Source organism: Equus asinus, chromosome 22, assembly GCF_041296235.1.
Source record: "Equus asinus isolate D_3611 breed Donkey chromosome 22, EquAss-T2T_v2, whole genome shotgun sequence".
Classification (NCBI taxonomy): domain Eukaryota; kingdom Metazoa; phylum Chordata; class Mammalia; order Perissodactyla; family Equidae; genus Equus; species Equus asinus.
The window spans coordinates 38916303-38937411 of record NC_091811.1 but is presented as its reverse complement, the minus strand read 5'-3'; the positions used below and the strand labels follow the sequence as shown (position 1 = coordinate 38937411).

The window sequence follows — 21109 nt, the reverse complement described above, 5'->3', positions numbered from 1 at the left end:
GAGTGTCATTTCTTTTATTGGACATCACCTTTAGGAAGAAACATTTTCAGTGAAAGATCAGCTCCTGAAAGTTAAATTTCTTTTTGCTTTTCTTTCTTTTTATAACATTAGGATATAATTTCCAACATGCAGAGAATAACATTCCCCGATCCCAGTCCTCACCCTCTCTCTGTAGAAGTAACCACCATCCTGAATTTGGCACTTTTCATTCCTATGATTGTTTGCGTGCCATTGCTTCATGTGTATATACCAGTGAATGTCAAATAATATTGTTTTACATGCTTGCAAACTTTATATAAATGGCATCACTTGCTTTTCATTTAACATTGGACTTTTGAGATAGATCAATGTTGATACATGTAACTCTAGTTCATTTATTTTAACTGATGTATAGTATTTAATTATCACAATTTATCCATTTTCCTGGATTTGGAATTACTTTCCCGCTTTTTGTTATAAACTGTGCTGCAGTGGGTTTTTATGTGCACATACATGTCAGTTTTTCTAGGGCACGGCCATAGAAGTGGAGTTGCTGGGACCACAGAGAGATGCTTGTTCAGTGTTACATGCTGAGACATTGCTCTGGAAATGATTGTAGCAGTGTATGAGAATTCCCTCTGTTTCACATTCTTACCATCACTTGGTAGTATCAGACTTTATTTTTTTTCTCTTTTTGGTGAGGAAGATTGTCCCTGAGCTAACATCTGTGCCAGTCTTGCTCTATTTTGTATGTGGGACATCGTCATAGCACGGCTTGATGAGCGGTGTGCAGCTCTGTGCCCAGGATCCTAACCTGTGCACCCTGGGCCACTGAAGTAGAGTGCGTGAACTTGACCGTTACACCACCCAGGTGGCCCCAGTATCAGACTTTTAAATTTTTCCCCAGCTAGTGGTTATGAGTTATACCTCAGAGGATTCATGAAAGAAAAATGTGAGAGTACGTTGGGTGGATCAGCTATGAACGGTATTTTATAAGATCGTAATAATGTAAATCCCAAATACCACTTCAACCAAATTATGAGAATTCAAATCATATTTATTATGAGAGAAATGTATTTGGAGGGTGAGGGATGAAGAGAGAGAGTGTGTGTGTGTGTGTTGGTGACCATGTAAGAGGGACTGGGTCCTAGTCTTCTATAGTAGGAAGTCAATATGATAAGTTCTAAAACTGAAAAAAAAGATATAAGTATGTAATTTTGCAAATATTGTGGTAAATACCAGAAACGGAAGAGCTAAAAGACTTGAGAATGGTTGCTTCCAAGGAGCAGGACTTGGGGATGGAACAGGGGACTGCTGTTTCTTGTTGCAAGCCTTGTCATTCTGTTTGACTTTGTTTCCCCTCAATTCCGTGCACAATTAGGAGCAATGGGGTCATCCCTCATCGCAGCCCGCAGCAGCCCCGGAGCCCCCAGCCCTCCTCACTGCCAGCGCACCCTCTCCGGGAGAACGGGAAGCAGCAGCGGTTCCCTCACAAAGGAGCTTGGGGTGGCTGCCACTCCCCATTGCCACCAGAACCCAAGAGCAGTGGATTCCCGGTGTCTCCTCGAGCTGTGTGGTCCATGATGAGGTACTGGGCTGGGCTCCTCGCCTGTGCGCGTTTTCACCATCCCGCATCACCTCTTACAAAGTAGGATGACTGGCGAAGGGAAGCCCTGCGTTGGTTCTTTGTGACCTCCCACTCTCCCTCCCTCCCTTCTTTCCTGCTCTCTCTCCCGCTTCCTTTCTTTTCTCCCTCCTTCCCTTCCTTCCTTCTATTAGATCAGATAAGAAGGGAGTAGCTAGCAGAAGCAAGTAGGAGCCCTGCTGTCTGCTGTTACTTGGGAGCAGGGGGTGAGTTGTGTAGCTGTGAAGCCTCAGTTAAGAAGAGCAGACATTTTACTGCTTCCCTGGTGGAAGAGCCCTGCATCGGAGAGGAGGCGCCCTCAGTTTTCTGGGGGAGGAACGCGCTCTGCCCTCCCCCTGCGCTGCCTCTCCCTGCACCCTGTGTGTGATGGGAATTTATCACAGCACAAGGGTGGGAGGAAGCCCAGGAGACTCTGCCTTTCACAAATGTTTCTGAGGATGCAGGAAAATCTTCACAGCATGCTATTTTCTTTCTTTTTTTAATATTTTGACCTAGCCATGAAAATTAACATGTGTTTATCAGAATAGGTGCTCACTAAATTAGATTGCCTCTAAAATAGCTCAAGCCATGGGAAAGTCAGAATTTAATAAAGATGGAAATTCAGTTCATATGATTAGCGCTTTACCACTTCCGATTGCTGTTCCTATTACTCTGTGCAGTCCTGGAAAACTCCCTGTTCAGGGTCTTTGTTTCCAATTATTACCTCCTTTGCCTGTCTTTTGCATCTTTCTCCATTCATCTGTTCACCAACAAATGTCTGCTGAGCATCCACCATGTGCTAGGCACTGTTCTAGGCCCCAGGGATGTCCTGGTGAATAAGGAAGACAACGTCTTTGCTCTTGTGTGGCTTCCCTTTCTGTGGAGCAAGACAGACACTGAATAATGAACAATGAGTGAACAGTGTGATGGAGAGTGATGGGTCTGTCTGGCCTGGGCAAATTCGGATTGGTTGGTGAGGGAAGGCCTCCTGAATCCTCGTGAATGAGAGAAAGAACCAGCCGTGCAAAGCTCTGCAAAGATCTGGGCAGAGGCTTCCAGACTTGGGGTCATGAGCGAGTGGGGATGGGAAAGGGTGCAGTCAGTGGGTGGGCAGGCCCGAATGCTGAAGGACCATGTTGGCCATAGAAGCAAGTTTGGATTTTATTCTGAGTGGAATGGGAAGACTTTGGAGCTTTTTTTTTTTTTTTAAGTGTGGAGAGAAATGATTACATTTCTTTTTGAAAATGTTCACACTGGCTTTTTGTAGGGCGTGATGTTAGGGGGCAGGAGTGGAACAGGGAGAGGGGCTAGGAGGCCCCTACATCAGAGTGAGAAAGAACGGGGCTTGGCCAAGGGTGATAGAGACTGGGAGGAAGAGATGTGGTGGATTTGGGGTATCTTTCAGATACAGATCCAACAGGACTTACTGATGTTTGGGGTGAGGGGGTGAGGGAAAGGAAGAAAACAAGAGTTTTTGGATTTCTGGCTTAAAAAGTTGGGTGGATGTTGGTGTCAGTTACTGAGGTGAAAGGCTAGGGGAGAAATAGATTTTCTGAGAGTTGGGGGAAGATAAAATCGCCATAATGCATAAAATTCCTGAGGAAGAAAGAAGAGAGATAAATAGTCAAAACACTGAGGAAATCTTAACGTTGTAGAAGGCTGTGGAGGAAAAGAAGACAAAACATTTAGGGAACTTGTAAATTTTTTAAAGGAAGGCAAAGGAGGAGAAAAAGAGAAATTAATAGAGCATTGAAGACTTTCAAGGTGGGACAGAAGTCAGGCTATAGAGACCTTGAATTCCGTGAGGACAGGGACCTTGTCACTCACATTTGTAGCCCCAATTCCTTTTATTCTGTCTGTCTATTTGTAGTTGCTCAAACATTTGTGAAATGAGTAAATTAATGAGTGGATGGTAAGGAAGTGTTGGAATTAAGCATAGATGTAACGTTTTTAGTGAATTTGATACTGAAGGAATGGGGGAAAAAGGATGTTCACTGGAGGGATAAGTTTTTGTTTTCATTTTTATTTTAAATTTAGTGAACCTGTGTGTGTATACGTAGATAACTTGTAGAGAGGAGAGGCAAAAGATGATGGAACAGAAAGGAATAAGATGAAATAGGAATACCAGTGATGTGCTGATAAATGTTTAATAACTGGCTCTCCCAAGAAAGGAAATCCTGACTTGTAGTGCTTACCAATTTCCATGTAAATACTCCAGCCATGGCTGTTTTCAAGCTACAAATGTGACATCACTGAACGTGGAGTTGGGAGAGATGTGCAGTGGCCCATTGTCATGCAGTATTTCCACTACCAAGAGACAATAGACATAAATAACCTCAAGAGCATAGACAACAATAAAATGAAGTAAGCTAATTAGGAAGTGATGAGCTTTGAGGATTTATTACCTTTGTTTTTAATATGATTTACGGTCATACATCACTTAATGATGGGCTACATTCTGAGAAATGTGTGGTTAGGTGATTTTGTTGTTGTGCGAACGTCACAGAGTATATTTACACAAACCTAGATGGTATAGCTTACTGCACACCTAGGCTGTATGGTATTAATCTTATGGGACCACCATTGTATATGCAGTTTGTCGTTGACCGAAAGTCGTTGTGCAGTGCATGACTGTATTTAATTTTAAGTTTATATAATTTAATTTTCAAGAATGGCTGTTTTTAATAATGGGCTTGCAAAATTCATGAAAATTTACTAGTCATTTCTTGCAAGCCAGTGTGAACCAGCTCCAGCACACCAGTGAAGAAGGTCCTGCTGGGGCAAGAAAATTTTGTATCTGTTATCCATCTACTGTGTACCAGGCAGTGGGCAAGCACTTCCCATATGTTATCCCATGCAACTGTCACAATATCCGTTTAGGGTAGATGTTATAGTTCCCATTGCCAGGAGGAAATGGAAGATCTCAGAGGTTAATAAACCTTGTCCATATTTACCTAGTTCGTAAGTGGTAAGATCAAGATTGGGGCTCCAGCTGCTTGATCCCTAAACGTGTGCTTTGACCATTTGCCATGCTCTAAAGTCCAGAGTCCCGGGCAAGGACCTAGCTTTAGGGAGGCATTCTCTGTGGAGCTGGCCTCCCTGTTGAACTCTCATGGGTAGGAAGATTCTTGCAATCATCCTTGGGTCCACAAATGAGGCCCCTCTTGCCTTCTTTATAGGGGATTGGCGCTAATATGTTGAATTAGATGACATGCTTTTGTAGCTTATACTTTGGTGTTTTTTTTTTTTTTTTACCCAGAGCACCAGGCTATGTATTTTAGAAAAAAATGATGCCCAGAGAGCCGTATACAGCACAGAATCTTACTAAGTTAACATGTTTGTGGGCAAGAAGGACCATTTTCCCTCCTTGGAAAGATAGCTTGTCATATATTTTCCCTCTTGGAGAGGAATGGTGTTATATATTTGGGTATAAATTTGATTCGTGTTAAAATTACTTTTGAAAAGTATGCTTGAACTTTTGTCAGAAGGTGATGAGGTAAAGCAAATCAGAGTTCGAAGAGGCAGTGTTTCCCTGGTTCTTAAGATCTCTGCAGACAGCATTTAAACACGGCTCCTTCGCCTCCTTGATCCTGGACAAGTTATTTTATCTCTATGAGCCTCGATTTTCTCATCTAATAGGAACAGTAGCACCTTATCCTCAGATTCGTTGTCAGAACTAAAAGCAGTACTACGTGTAATAAACATGTGAATAGGTTCCTGGCACACAGTGGACATTCAGCACGTGGCAGCAAGCAGCATTGTTATTAGAAGGTTAGTGTTATGAATATTATTATTCCTGTGTGGCTTTGTGAACCCCAGGATGCATCGTGAAATGGTGATCCTCCAGGATGCAGGCAGGGAATGAGGAGTTCCTGTGGGATTTTTTTCTTGGTTGAACTTAGAGACTGTTTGCTAGTACATATTTGTATTGTATGCATGGCATTAGGCTGACAAAAAATTGGGCTAAACACTACCAGTTCAAATGTTTTCAGAAGTTAGCAAGCACAGGCACAAATCCTCAACCCAGGGAAAAATCCTACTGCAAGTCATTTATTTAGCCTCCTGTTTTTCTGTGATTTGGCGATTGGCTTATAGGTAGAAAGTGCAATAAAAAACCTAGGACCTAGAATATACACTCTGGAATGAGATAAAATTTCAGTTGGTATTACCTTTTTACTGAATTACTCCTTGTGAAATGAGAAATGTTTTGTATGTAAACATTCCTTCTCCCTACCCTCCTTATTACATCAAGTTCATTCACACATGGGCACACTTTCCCTTTCACATTAGAAAGCTCAGTGAATTCTACATGAAATCCTATCTTCATAACTCATATCTATATGTATAATTGTATGTAGTCATTTTTTATTTATATGCTGGAATGATTTCATGTTTAAATGACGATTACAATGGGCGTTGAAGACAGTTTTTGACTCAATAAATTCTTGCTCATTTCCTCTTTTTTCTGCTACCTTCCAAGGTCTCTCATGGATCACTCATTCATTCAACAGTATTTTCTGAGCACCCACAATGGGCCAGGCACCATTTTTGGTGCTAGGAACGTGGCAGTGAAATAACAAAGCCTTCCCCTCATGGAGCTCAGTTGGATGATGATCATGGTGTTTTTACTTAATAGAAGCTCATTTTCTACTTTTGTGGGCAAGACACTGGTTAGATTTTTCACTTCAGTGGGTCTTAAAAGTTTTTCTTCTAAATCCCTTGCACGTAGGCATGCAAATCAAGAAACTAAGACAGGTTTAGGACTAGGGAACACTTTGGTACTAAAGTGAAATCGTGAGGCAATTAAATTCAGGGACTTGGGGAGGCGTATACATATTTTGACCTTCACTGATGGAATGAGTAACTGATCTTTTAAGTGTTTTAATGCTAATGCTTTATTTCTGTAGACCTTGCATTACACTCTTTTTCCCCAAAGTGAGAAATGCTGTGCAGATTAAACTCCTGAGGTGGGATTTTGAACTTTTCTGCTACACTTATGATCCTGGGAGTAGGGCAGAAGTGTTTCAGGTCATTATTAGCAGCCTCTTATCAGCTTTGAGAGAAACTTAGTGAGCTAGTGAAGTGAGAATTGCAGGTGATAAGAAAAAAATCTGTTGAAAGCCTATATACTGATGAATAACTGAGTTCTCTTGTGCCCCTCTTTTCCCCAACCAACCATTTTACACACTTTTCCCATGGACTGATCTCAGATGAGCCATTTTCAATCTCATTCAGCTGCTGCTTTCAAAAATGAAATGACCCAATGAAAGAGGTGTGGAATTAACCAATAGGTTTCCGCAGAAAATACATCCGGCAGTTAAAAGTGACGTTTGTGGGTTCATCATCATAAACCCCTCCACTACTTTAAAATCTCTTAATGCAAGTGTAAACCTCAATGATGAATCCACGTTAAGAACACAAACCACCTCATGGAAGTAGATATTAATTAAGATCTCATTTTAAACAGACTTTGCAAATTCTTTAGTTGCTGCTGATCAGTTTTCCTCACTTTCTTTGCTTTGTTTAAAGAAGAGCTGGGCCTCATTTTGCTATGGAATTCTCTCTCTTCTTCCATGGCATAAATACATTGGTCTTTAGATGTAGTTCTTAGATGGCTGCATCCAGATCCCTGTGACTTATTTGTGGGAGGTAGGTGCATGATGGTGGTGAACCCAAGAAAGCAGTAACTTTCAGGCTGCATTTTATGATGACACTGACCAAACCAACTAGCATAATTATTGTTAAAATTATTTATTATTAAGCAACTTTATCACTGTTTACATGATCCTATCATTTGGATACAATATCCGAATGATATCCTCTTCTGATCTTTGTCCCATACATGCCCCAAGCCTTTTCATAGCTTGTCCATTTCTTTTGAATATAGTGAATTGACAATAGCTTTTGCCAGGACCCTGTCCCCTTCATTGTTACTGAACTGCAGACATGCTTAGTAAATACGAAGGCACTGGAGAAGGGAGGTGGGTAATTGCTGCAGGCATTTGTCCTCCACTGGAGAAGGAAATATTTTATTGGGAAGGGTGAACAAATGGTTGTGGTTTGCTTTAGGAATGATGGAAATATTGGGAAATTTATTTTAAAAAGTAAAAATTTAAATAAAAAAGTTATTTTCAAAAATCGCTTGTGTCAATGAGAGTTACCAGGCGTCTTAATTATGAACTATATTTATTGGGATAGTGTCATCAATGTGCCTTTAATGTTCTTTGGTGGATTGATACCCAGCCTGTGCTCCCAAGTTCCTTAAAAGTAGCTTTTCCCAAATATGGAACTTACCAGAAAAATCTTCTCTTCTGATAGAGAATTAGAAGAGAGTTTTTTTTTTTTTTTCTATTTCCTAACCATTAGTTGAGAGTGATGTTATTCCTTCTGAACCAGCCCAAGGGTATGTGGTGAAGCAAGAATTACTTTGATGGGTTTGTCTGAAAGCTTATTGAAATCCGCTTTGGTTCTTGAACTGAGTTCAGCACTAAAATGGATCATTTCAATAAAGTGTTCCTTGGCTTCATTCAGAACTGAGCACTAAAAGCTTCTTCCAAATAAATCACAAGCTAAGGAGGCGAAATTTCTATTAATTTATGGATAGCAGTTGGTAGAGTTTCTAACTGCTCACAGCCCCTCGTTATTCTGCTTAACCTTGATTGGGTACCGATTCTTGGCAATCTTCGATCCTCTGTGAATTTCAGTCAATGGATGATAAGTTCTTTCCTTTTCAGTGTAGAGCAATCAAGCTTAGGGATCTGCCTTCCAACTGGATGCACAGGGACATATGTTGAAAGAGAAAACCATCAGAATGTAGGCATTTCTTGCTGGCGTGCAGTTTTGTCACTGCCACACTTGGCTCTTAGAAGATCTCAGGCTTCATGCTTTTCCATCAGTTCAACAGTCACCATATGGAATACTCAACCTCTGTCTTGCATGGCTAGGTGACTTCGAGGTCACAGGACATCTCTCCCCTCTTTTGCAGAATACAGCTAGTGCTCTTAGGGTGTTGGAGGGAGTTTGGTCCTGATTTCTTTGCTCTTTTTGTTAATACTACTGTCATCCAGCTTAATTTTTTTTCTATTTCTCTTTTTTAATGTAGCCTGCTGAGAGGTTGTGGAGTGATTGTAATAAAAGCAGTATCAGTTCATCTTAGCATTGTAAACACTCAGGGTGTATATAAATAATTCTTTCACGGGAACATTATTCTACGCCAGGCAATAAATCATGGTAGCTTCAGATAATTTGGGGGGATTTCTAGTTTGTTACTCTGAAAATTGTCTGCCACATGTTTTGATCTGGTGCTGTTTTGTAGATTGAATGTGACAGAGTCTTAAAAATATACCTGCTTGAAAAAAAAACATTTTTAAAAATTCAGCAAGAGTTTGGAGGGACATTTTGTCCAGCAGAAGGAAAAAGAATTGTGGAAAAATAAATGATTTGAAGATTCTCTTATGATTCAGAAGCAAGCATCACGATCATGATTTTCATCAGTATCAACATTGTGGGTACCACTGTAGCCCCCATGGAGTGGGCAGTTACCAATCACCAGGAATCATGTTACAGGATTTAGGTCCAGCCTACAATTTTAATTCTTACGAAAACTTATGAGGTGGACAGTGTACCTAGCAGTAAAGAGCATGGACTCATACCAGAGCGCCTGGGTCTAATTCCGCTCCACTGTTTACCAGGTATATGATCTTTGGCAAAGTACTTCAACTCTCTGTTTCCCCAGTGTCGATGGCTGCAATACCAGGCATTCTGAGGAAAATAGGAGTTAACACATGTAAAGAACTTAACATAGCTTTTAATTGTGGCTTTTCATAAATGGTAGTCCTAGGATTTAGCTTTCCCCACCACCATGCTTATTTTTGCCAAAGCCCATATAGAAGAGTTACTGTTTAGAAATCTTTTCTTTATAGCATTTGCCTTTTCTTTGCTGCATTTATGAAAGAAAGTCATATAGTCTTGATTTGACTTGTTTATGATATCTAGTTATTTTCTCTCTTTTTATGAGCTTACAATATTTTAGAGGGAAATGATTGTAAAGGAAAAATATTCTTGTAGCAATGATGGAAAGTTCATTGAAGTTTAGCAGGAGAATAGAATGCCTCTGTTAACACTTATTCTTACCAGTGAATGCTATCCTCTATAAGTTGTCTCAAAAGATATGCTTAGAGTTATTCTTAGTTTCTGAGACTAATAGTTGACCTTTTTATTAAAATTTTTTGATGTATTTAGAATGAGTATTGAATAAAACACGACTTTAAGAAACAAATCATTAGGTCAAAAATCAAATAATAAAGACTTAATTTGCTAGTTTTTCAGATGGTTTATAACCGTATAGGAAGATGTATGTCATGTTGTAGATTTATGAGTGTTTAATGCTATTCATATTATTCAAACCATGATCTTTATTACTTTATATATAATCTAGAAAATGCATATTGATTTTGAAATCACCCTTAGCAGCAGTTTCCATGAGGAGCCTGGCATTAAAGATTTGCTCTTAACGATTTGACCTCTGAAAGTATTGGTAAAGTGTTTAAAGGGAACATAAGTATGGATATTTTAGGGGATGAAGGCAATTCATATATCATAATTCAGAAAAAAATAAAACAACCAAAGCCAAGCAACCAGCTAGAGTTGAATGTAGGTGAGGAATAATGTTTATGTCTTAACGTTAAGAGTTAGACATGCCCTCAACACCTAATGAATAACCAGTACATTTCAGTTTTTGGGTGGGAGAGCTTTTGGTTCCTGACAGTTAAGTCTTTATCATAGATTTTTTTTCATACTTTGCATTTGGCTCTCTTAAGTAATTTTCCTTTGTGACTGTGAAAGGAGTGTAACTTTGTGAAAGGAATACTGTAATTATGATAAAAAAGTTTTGATTAAAAAAAGGTGCATATTTAGTTATAAAACTGTAGTTTTGGTTTTCATGCAAGTCAGTGAGAGACTGTGCACATATCCTCAATGCAATTTGTTTTTCTCTTCTTTACAGCACATAATTTATAGCCGCAAAGAATAGGTAAACCTTTCAGGTAAGTCAAGATTGGGTACCAATCTCCAGATATTTTTAAGCAGAAAGTACAGGTGTGATAATGCTTGATGTCTAAGAAAACATCATGTCTTGAACAGTAAAGCGCTCGTCATTGTCTCTACTGCTATTAATGAAAAATCTGAACAAGGTAGTGTTGCTGATTATTTTTTTGAAAGAGAAGAGCTATTTTCTGGGTTATGCTGGATGTAAAGAAACGAGAGGCAACGTGGGGCAGTGTGAGGAGCCATGACCTGGTTGGTGGGAAAACTGTGTTCTAATCTGATTCTGATTTGCTGTGGTCCTTGGGCCAGTTATTTTACTTCCATGTATTTCTGTTTTTCTTATCCATGAAGTGATGCAAGGGAGACAAGATGGGGTGGTCTCATGTCATTTGATACTCTTTCTAAGGTCTATTGTGGTCAAACTCTCATGAAACTGTGCTGCACTTTTCCTCTTCTTTCTTAGTCACTGTACTCCCTTGGCATATGTGGAGTTTGAAGTTGTGTGGGAATTGGAGGTTGACCCTAAAATGAGATGCCATAATGAGTCTCTCTTAAGTGACTAAAGATTGGGTGGGACATTTTGATAATGGGCATTTTGTTATTTTCTCATTTCTTTTTCCATCCTGGATTCTTGACTGCCTGAGTCTTTGGAACTTAAATGTATTGATGGAAATTGTTGATATTAAAACAAAGATTAAATTTTACCTTCTACATATTTTGCCTTCAATCATCATAGACATCGTAGATGCTGTGCATTTGCGAACTGACTCCTGTTGACTCTTCAGAAATGGTTTGTTGATTCATTTGATTAATAAACATTTATTAAACACTTACTATTTACAGATATCTTAGGGATCATTTTCTTGCAAAGAACAAAGCTTTTTAAAAACTTCTTTAAGCAAATTGAGGTATTTATTAGAAGGATAGACTAGACTCTAACAGCACCCCTGGCATGGGCGTTGAGCTTGGTTTCTGGACACAGGGACTGCCAAAGTTAAAACATTTATTTTTTGCCTCTTTGGGGCTTCATGGTACCTCTTTTGCCTTTGTAAAATCCATGTTGTTCCCCTTTTCCCCTCTTTTTAAAGACTGACTTTTCTTAATTTGGTAAGTGTAGGGCTGCCTCAATCGTAGCTTAAGATAGCCTCTCAGTTCAATTCTCTGTAAAGGATGGACTACAATGACTGTGTCCTGACTCCAAATTCTGGAAAAAGAGACTCTAATTGGCCCAACATGGATTAGCTTTCATCCCCTTGGGGAAGTCACACAAGTAAAAAGAGACTCATAGGAGTGGCAAGTGCAATGATGGGTGTGTATACATTGAGTTGTGGGATACACAGGAAAGGATAGCTTAGCCAGCCTGGGAAGTGTGCCTTAAGCTGAGTCTTAAGGGGTGAGACAATGAACTGAAGAAGGGCGGGCCGGTCCCCCCAGGCAGAAAGCACAGCATGAGGGAGGACACAGAAGTGTGCACCTGTGAAGTGTGCGTTTGTGTGTGTGTGTAACTACAAGCAGCTCAGGACACCGTAATGGGAGACAAAGCTGAGAAGCCAGCCCTGTCATGGAAGAACTTGGGAGAGATGCCAAGGGACATGGATTCCTGTAGGTGAAGGGGACCAAGTGCAAGGGGATGCTAATGTTTGTTTTAGATTCGTATCGAGGAAAAGTCTGATCATAAAGCCAGATGGAATATTATTTAAGTGTGAGGACTAAAAAATTGAAACCATTTGGTATTAATTATTATATTTTTGAGAATGAAGAAGCAGTAGTTCTAAGATTTTTATCATAATCGAATCTTTATATTTGTGAAAGCTTAGTATTTTATCTTTGTTTTTAAAGATTGCATCTCATATAAAATTTTCTTTATACATTTTTGTAATTTTGGAAGAATTCTCGTATGTAAGAAAAGCTAATAGGAGATGTGAGAGTGCATTTGCCCATGATAGGAAGAAGCTATGGGTTTATCCATACCTGTTAATTGAATTAAGCCTTTTCAATTTCTGGTTTTCTTGCAAAGAACAGAAATTAATGGAAACTTCACGGAGGTGCTAATCCCTTCCTATTATGCATTCAGCATGCTAAGTTTATAATTTTGATTTCCAGTTTCCGATTAAAATCATCATTTCTTCTTAGATGTATTGTGTCCAAGCAGCTGTTGTATTTTGTATTGGCACACATAATTGCTTTTCTATTTGGCAAAGAAAATGAGCAGATGCAAAATAAATGTCTTTTTCCGGCATGATCAATTGGAAGCTTTGCAACCTAGTGTTGACTACATTTTCTTAAGTGACGTGGCAAGTGCAGCTCCATGTCAGACTGCGGCTGTTAACTTCCAGGAATTCACTTTGGCCGAGATAAATTCTGACCAAGTCTGTATATCAGACTCATAGTTTTAGAGCTTGAATATAAGAAACAGAGTTTTGTTTTCACATAAGGAAAATGGTATGTTGACTTGAAGGCCTCTATTGATGCAATTTTCCCCAGAAGTGATTCTAGAATTTCCTCCCTTGTTTACCTTTAATATTGATGGAGCCATGGGGTGCTCACTGGTGAGTCACACGAAGTGGATTTAAGTCCCAGATTTCTCATTTAGTAGCAGTATAAACTTGGATTGATTGCCGCATCTGTAAAATATGAATAATTAGTAATAATTATAAATGGCATGAAGTAAGTGAAGAGTTTAGCATGGGGCCCAGTACAGCACAAGCACCCAATTGCACTTATTGTGCGCTAACCTGAAGATGTCCAGTCTTTCTGCAGTTGGGCATGAAAGAGATAAGCTGTCTGTCTAGTATATCTGTGGTGCTACTTTTCAATGTCTTGAGAGTTTTGGCTTAATTATTCATTACCTCTTTCCCATTGGGAGGGAAAAGGAAGCCAAAATGGAATGCCTATTATAAGCCAGGAGATGACTGTGGATCAACTCATTTAACTGTGACCGTGTCCATGGGAAGTAGGTCTTCCCGCCACAGTTACATATGTGAAAGGCAAGGCTCAGGAAGGGTACATAATTTGCACAGCATTACCCAGATAGAAAATGGAAGATCTAGGATTTAAACCCACATGCATCTCATTCCGCTATATAGGCTGCCCCAGGCTGTAGAGGGCCAAGTCCTTTATAATGTTTGCCGGAAAGATTTATGAGAAACTTCTAGAACGGACTGTTGTGGGGAATGAAGTATCCTGAGAGCATCAATCTGTTCCTCTTTTCTCTGCATCTCACAGAGTCTGTGTGGCTTTACCCCATTTTACATGTTGGATGCTGATGCTCTGCTTGGCTCTTGGCCGTGTCATCATCACTCTGAAGATCAGGGGGATTTCTCTGTGTAGAGCACCCAGCTCAGCACTTTTTAGAAGGACATTCTTCATCTTAAAGTGAAATACTGGGTAGGATGTGTCACATTTCATCTGTAAGCAGTCGTTAAATACCATTTTTCAGAAGTTCTCTAAAGTGACAGTGAGCTAGCTGTTCAGTGATCGATGCAATCCTTGCCCCCAGATTATTGCATCTGCTGAGTTTTATGTTGGATAGTTGTGTTGCTCTGCAGTGACATGTCTTTACGTGTGACATTTCTGAAAGATGGATTATGTGTTTGTGTGTGTGAGAGTGTGTGTGGGAGAGGTAGTATTGCTTTGTGGACTTTTGATTAGAACTCAATGCATATCTGTGAAAGCATTCACTGTGGGCATGTCAAAGCAATGTTTCATTGTGGTCATGGGGTACACTTAGTCAGTCATTTTTTTTTAACTTTTTGGAGCAGTTTTAGGTTCATAGCCAAGTCGAGAGGAAGGTACAGAGCTTTCCCATATACCCCTTACCCGACATATGCGTAGCCTCCCCCATTATAAACATCACTTACTGGAATGGTACCTTTGTTACCAAGGATGAGCCTATACTGACACATCGTATCTCCCACAGGTCATAGTTTACATCAGGTTCATTCTTGGTGATGTACATTCTAGGGGGTTGCATAAATGTATAAAAGCATGTATCCATCATTATAATATCATACAGAGTATCTTCACTGCCCTGAAAGTCCTCTGCGCTCTGCCTGTTAATCTCTCCCCTCTTCCCCAACCCCTGGCAATCAGTGATCTTTTTACTATCTCCATAGTTTTGCCTTTTCCAGGATGTCGTATAGTTGAAATCATATAGTATGTAGCCTTTTTAGGTCAGCTTTTTTCACTTAGTAATATGCATTTAAGGTTCCTCCATGTTTTTTTCATGGCTTGACAGCTCATTTCTTTTTAGTGCTGAATAACATTCCTTTGTCTGGATGCACCACAGTTTATTTATCCATTCACCTACTAAAGGACATCTTGGTTGCTTCCAAATTTTGGCAGTTATGAATAAAGCTGCTATAAATATCTGTGTGCAGGTTTTTGTGTGGATGTGAGTTTTTAACTCCTTTGGATAAACACCAAGGAGTGCAATTGCTGGGTCATATAGTGAGAGTATATTTACTTTTGTAAGAAATTGCCAAGCCGTCTTTCGAAGTGGCTGTACATTTTGTATTCCCATCAACAATGAATGAGAGTTTCTATTGCTCCACATCCTCATCAGCATTTGGTGTTGTCAGTGTTTTGGATTTGGGCCACTTTAATAGGTGTGTAGAGGTGTCTTGTTGTTTTAATTTTCATTTCCCTGTTAACATAATGATGTAGACGCAGAGCATCTTTTCATATGCTTATTTGCCATCTGTATGTTTTGTTTGGTGAGGTCTCTGTTAAGCTCTTTGGCCCATTTTTAAATTGGATTGTTTGTTTTCTTATTGTTGAGATTTAAGAATTCTCTGTATATTTTGGATATGAGTCCTCTATCAGATGTGTCTTTTGCAAATATTTTCTCCCAGTCTGTGTCTTGTCTTTTCATTCTTTTGATGTTATTTTTTCACAGGGCAGTTTTTAATTTTAATGAAGTCCAGATTACCAATTATTTCCTTCATGGGTCATGCCTTTGGTGTTTTATCTAAAAAGTCATCACCATACCCAAAGTCGTTTAGGTTTTCTCCTATGTTATCCACGAGTTTTGTAGTTTTCTGTTGTACATTTAAGTCGGTGATCCATTTTGAATTAATTTTTGTGGAGAGTGTAAGGTCTGTATCTAGATTCACTTTTTTGCATATGGGTATCCAGTTGTTCCAGCATAATTTGTTGAAAAAACTCTTTGCTCCATTGTATTACCTTTGTTCTTTTGTCAAAAATCAGTTGACGATATTTGCAGGTCTATTTCTGGGCTCTCTATTCTGGTCCATTGATCTATTTGTCCATTCTTTCACCAATATTATACTGTCTTGATCACTGTAGCTTTATAGCTAAGTCTTGAGAATAGTGTTAGTCCTCTAATTTTATTTTTCTCCTTCAACGTCATGTTGAGTATTCTGTATCTTTTGCCTCTCCATAAACTTTAGGATTAGTTTGTCAATGTCCACAAAATAACTTGCTGAGATTTAGATTGGGATTCCATTGCATCTATAGATGAAATTGGGAAGAACTGACGTCTTGATGATATTGAGTTTTCCTGTCCATAGACATGGAATCTCTCTCTATTTAGTTCTTTTGATTTGGTTCATCAGAGTTTTGCAGTTTTCCTCATATAGATCTTGTACATATTTTGTTAGATTTATAACAAAGTATTTCATTTTTTGGGGTGCTAATGTAAATAGTATTGTGTTTTTAATTTAAAATTCCGCTTGTTCATTGATGGTATATAGAAAGCAATTGACTTTTGTATATTAACCTGGTGATTATGCTATGATTACCTATTAGTTCTGGGAGGTTTTTTTGGTTGATTCCTTTGGATTTTCTACATAAACGATGATGTCTGTTTCTCATGTCATTAGTTTTTTATTTTGATTTTTTAGGAAGACAATTTAAGTAAGGAAAAGTCTGCTTTTTATGGTGTGAGACATTTAAAATATTCAAGTGAGAATGAATAAATCATATAACATGCACTTGTATTACATTTGGTCATATTTATTTCCACCCTCTTTTTCTTTTGCTTTCCTTAAGGATTGAAACAGTGTTGGTACAGCTGCAGTGTACTTTAACATTGCCTTGGGTGCCATTCACTTTGCTGTCTCCTCAGGGGCAATGACTGTCCTAGGTTTTGTATATATAGGCTATTTTCTGTTACCATATTTATGTATCCCACCTCAATTATGCTTCAGCCTCTGGTTAATCTCCTCATACAGTGAATTTCCATGTAGAAAATGGATTGGAAGATCTGTGTGACTGGAAGGAAAAGGTACCCATAGGAATCTCCAGATTTCACTTTACCTTGATCTCCTTAACCTTTAGTCTATAATAGACCTGAGGACTATCTTTGGATCTGGAATTATTTAGAAAGCTCTAATCTGAAAAAGCCCTAAATTACATGAGGCTAACTCAGAGATTTATTTTCTTTTCTCCTGCTTTCTTGTCCCCTGGAACAACATCTGCTGTACACCTGACCTCAGCCCAGCATAAGTGGATACAGCTCTTCTGGCCCCTGACCTTGAGACCCTCTGATTCTCTGGTCCATCTGAGCCAACAGGGACTCTTAGCAATACTTACCTCACCTTTTGAGGCTTTGCACCTGAATTACAAGTGTACTCTACTTTCTTCCGTGCCCATCAACTTTTATGCTAGAGTGTTTATGAAATATCATCACTTCAATGAATGTATTTCACAAATACTTATTAAACACCTGCTAAATGGTGAGGTGACAGTTTTCTTATTGGATATAATACTGAATTCCAATAACTAATCCTCCAGAATATATTGAGTATAATTAGTAATAATAGCAAACATTTATTATTTACTATATTCACACACTATTTTAAGAGATTTGCATATGTTAACTCACTTAATCCTCGTAACAGCTCTATAATTAGATGCCGTTATTATCCACATTTTACTGATGCGTCGATGGAGACCCAGGGAGGCTAAGTAACTTGCCTTGCATGAGGCAGCTAATAAGCTAATCACACCCCTGCAGCCTGGCTTCTGAGTCTTTGCTCTTAAAACCAACTCACTATATATTTCCTCTACAAAGAGAAAGCTGGTTTTGGTGAGAAATCTTGTAACTTCGAAACATGATCAGGTTGTCAGTTTAAGGATGGCTCCTCCTCACAGAACACTGAGGGTTATATGTCTTCATGGGGGTCCAGACTTGTCATCTCTGCTCACCTCATCCAGGCTCAGCTTAGTTCTGGAGTTTATTGGGAAGATATGATTGATTGTTTAACTAATAGATATTTTTAACTAGCCTGGGATAGGCTAATTCTTATGACAGAAGTGGAATACTGTTGAGAAGCAGAACTCACACAAACAGATCTACCAAATTATGCTCTGTGTTTACACAGAGCTGGAATAGCCCCAGAGGTCCCAGGTAATCCCCTTAATCATAGTACAGTTTAAAGTGGAAATAGATGTCTGGAGACAGAACGATTCATGCCTCTCAGAAATATCTACCGTAACGGCATCTGTTGTAAAAAGCAAAGAAGATAATAAAAACTCCAAATAACCAATTACTGGAATTAAGATAAAATTAACTTACATTAAAAAAAATGAGCTTTATGAAAAATTGCTAGTGGCAGTCCAATGTGAAAAGCATGGGAAATATTATATATTCCTAAAATCTTTTGCTCAGATATTTCCATAATGTGATTCATTATATGTGTGTGTGTGTGTGTGTGTGTGTGTGTGTGTACATTCTGTGTGTGTATATATATATTCTGTTTGGTTTGTAGAACTGTCAAGATAACTTATGATCTTCTGGCTTATTGGCTCAGACACCCATCTGCTTGTTGAGGCAGCCCAAAGGAAGGGCATGCCAAATGGGAGGAAATGCAAAGAGAAAGACTGATATTCTGGACAGGGGTTCATCCATATGAAAAAGACTTAGGTCTCCTAGAACCCATTTGAAAAAATCAGAGCAGTTATTCTTCAGGTTAGAAAAGGCATGAGGCAAACTCAACAGGGTGTTCAGAAGAAATAAATCACCTCTGTGGATATCACACTTGAACTTTCCTGAAGTTTAAGAGACATTTGAAAATGCGAGAAGACAAAAGGCAGTGTTGGATTATAAAAGAATGAATCATAGGTTAAATAGATACCTTTTGTCTGTTCAGTGAGAAAGCAGATGTACCAACATATATTTTAGGGCACATTAAGTTCCTGGGTGGAGTGAAAGAGAACCGGGGATCATTGCATTATGAAAAGGTACCAAGACTCCAGGAATAATATCAGAAGCAAGTTATTTTCTCCAGTGAAGTGTTGGGGATATGTCTTCAAAGAAAAATAAGTAAACAGCTTCATGTGCATTAATGTTCTGTGGAAACTGCAGTGAAAAAAATGGCCGTGTGTTGTCAAAACAAAGAGATGGGAAGCTTCCCAGGAAAAATAATAGAGTGAGCGGAGCAATATTGAAACAGGTGAGGAAAAGAACATGATGTGTTGAGTACAGAAAAATGATTTATGGCGCAGAAATGGAGGGGGAGCCTGATAAGGAGTGAATAGAGAAGGAGCTCATAAGAAATTCAAGCTCACAATGAGGCATAAAGCCAGCCTGATTGCAAATTTTGTCAGGTTGCTGCTAGGAGAGAGAGAAGGCAGAATGTGTTCAGAAGATGGAAATTTTTATCGAAATGTGTTAATTCTGGAAGAAAAAGAGACATGAGTATGGTAACAGCTGGGACCTTAGCCTAACTCTTGAGACCTCTCTATGCCATCAAAATGGCTATTAGTGTTTGGCATTAGGGATAAAAATATGTGATAATAAGTAAACAAGTTCCTAGAGGATATTAAGGATTTTCCTTTAATTATTGCTATGTCAGCCAAAGACATTCTCCCAAGTGATTCCGTGAGCTCGGTGGGCCCTGGGCCTGGCAAAGCTGACACTGGTCAGTGTAGTTATCCTCTTGGGGTTCTGAGAAGGCGGGAAAGAGAGAGTGAAGTGGTGCTGGAGTCAGACGACCTGGTTCGGGTGCAGCTCTCCCGCTCATGCTGTCTGAGATTTGGCAAATTAGTTAATCTATTTATGCCTCAGCTTCCTCTGTAAAATGTGAGTAATAATAAGCATGTACCTCACAGAGTTATTTCCAGAGTTAGCTAGATAATAATTAGTGCCTAGCATTCTGTGTTAAATGATGTGCTCATTGCTTTTTCTTTACTTACCTCCTTTAAGCCTCATAAAATCATACCCAGGTTAGTTTTATTATTTCCGTGTTTTACATGTAAGAAAATTGAGCTCGGAGAAAATAGCTTGTTGGGAGTAACACACGTGGTCAGCATTTGAATCCAGGTCTTGACGTCTGTGTTCGCTGTACTGTGAAGCTTAGCATCTATAAGAGCAGATACTGGACCATTACTGGGAACCTGCAGCTGAGCACTGAGGTGGTAGCTTGGTTCTGGAGATCCTTGGGTATAATGGAATGATGTGTCTGGGTAGCAAGTTAGTTCAAATCCGTGTTGTTGGATTGACTTTGAACTGTATTGAGAAAGCTGCCTAAAGGGGATGTAGGAAGAGTGGCCTCCTGCCTCTGGTCAGGACAATGGGCATTGTTTGCCAGATGAGCAATTCATCATGTCGCTCTACACCAAGACCCCTTTAATGGTGATGCAACAAGATCCAGACCCCTCAGTGTGGCTAATAATAGGAACAAGCAAAAAAATATTTTTTCTTTATCCCTTGACATGTGCTAAGCACTGTGATAAGAGCTTTATTCTTTATTGCTTAGAGAATCTCTTTGAGCTAGGTGCTGTTATTATGGACATTTTATGGGCATGGAAACCCAGGGTGGCAGGTAGCAGAACCAGGTTTAGAACAGGATTTGTCTGGCCTTGGAGGCCATCTGAATTTCCCATAGTGCCTTTCTCTTTGCTTTCATAGACGGATTGGCTTCCAGCCCATCTGTTTATCTTCATCTCCCAGTGCTTTCCTACTGGAAGTGCTTACTACTGGAAGCTTGCTCCAGCCAAATGGCTCTCCTCATTTCCACTGAAATGCAACTTGTGTTTCTGGTTGCCATCGTTTTCCTTTCTTGTCATTCACCACCATCCCTTCTCCTTTTCCACTCACTCAATAATTTCTTCCTGCCTTTGAATACTCCTTCCTGAGCATGCAGCCCAGTCTGGTTGTCTCTTGTCCTCAGGCCCGTTGCACTTGGTATTGCTTTATTGATTTTGCAACTATCACTTGTGACCATGTATTTGTAACTTTTATTATGTGTACCTTTTTCAAAATGATTGTAAAGCCTCTGTGGTGTGTCTTTTTTTTTTTTTTTTAACTCCCAACAAAGTTTAACACCATCTCTTACACATAATTTATACTGAGTAAATATTCTTCAATTGGCTAATTTTAGGAAAAGAATATTCTGATAAAATGAAATAATCATGGTACCCATCCTAATTTATGGGAATTAGAATAAAATTGCTTGAATGTTGTAGTAGAGAAAAAGGAAAGAGCAGAAGAAAACA

General features: G+C 39.2%; 1 protein-coding gene across 3 annotated transcripts in view; it reads left to right on the top strand.

The window, feature by feature from the left end:
* The window catches only part of TMTC1 (transmembrane O-mannosyltransferase targeting cadherins 1), a 255029-nt gene that overhangs the window by 34691 nt on the left and 199229 nt on the right, over positions 1-21109 (top strand). For 2 of the 3 annotated variants that reach the window (XM_044775282.2, XM_014843846.3), the window contains exon 5: positions 1361-1567. The exons of the other annotated variant lie outside the window; for it this stretch is intronic. In XM_044775282.2, coding sequence (XP_044631217.2) covers positions 1361-1567 — 207 coding nt within the window. The remainder of the gene's footprint in view (positions 1-1360; positions 1568-21109) is intronic. 3 annotated transcript variants of the gene reach the window in all.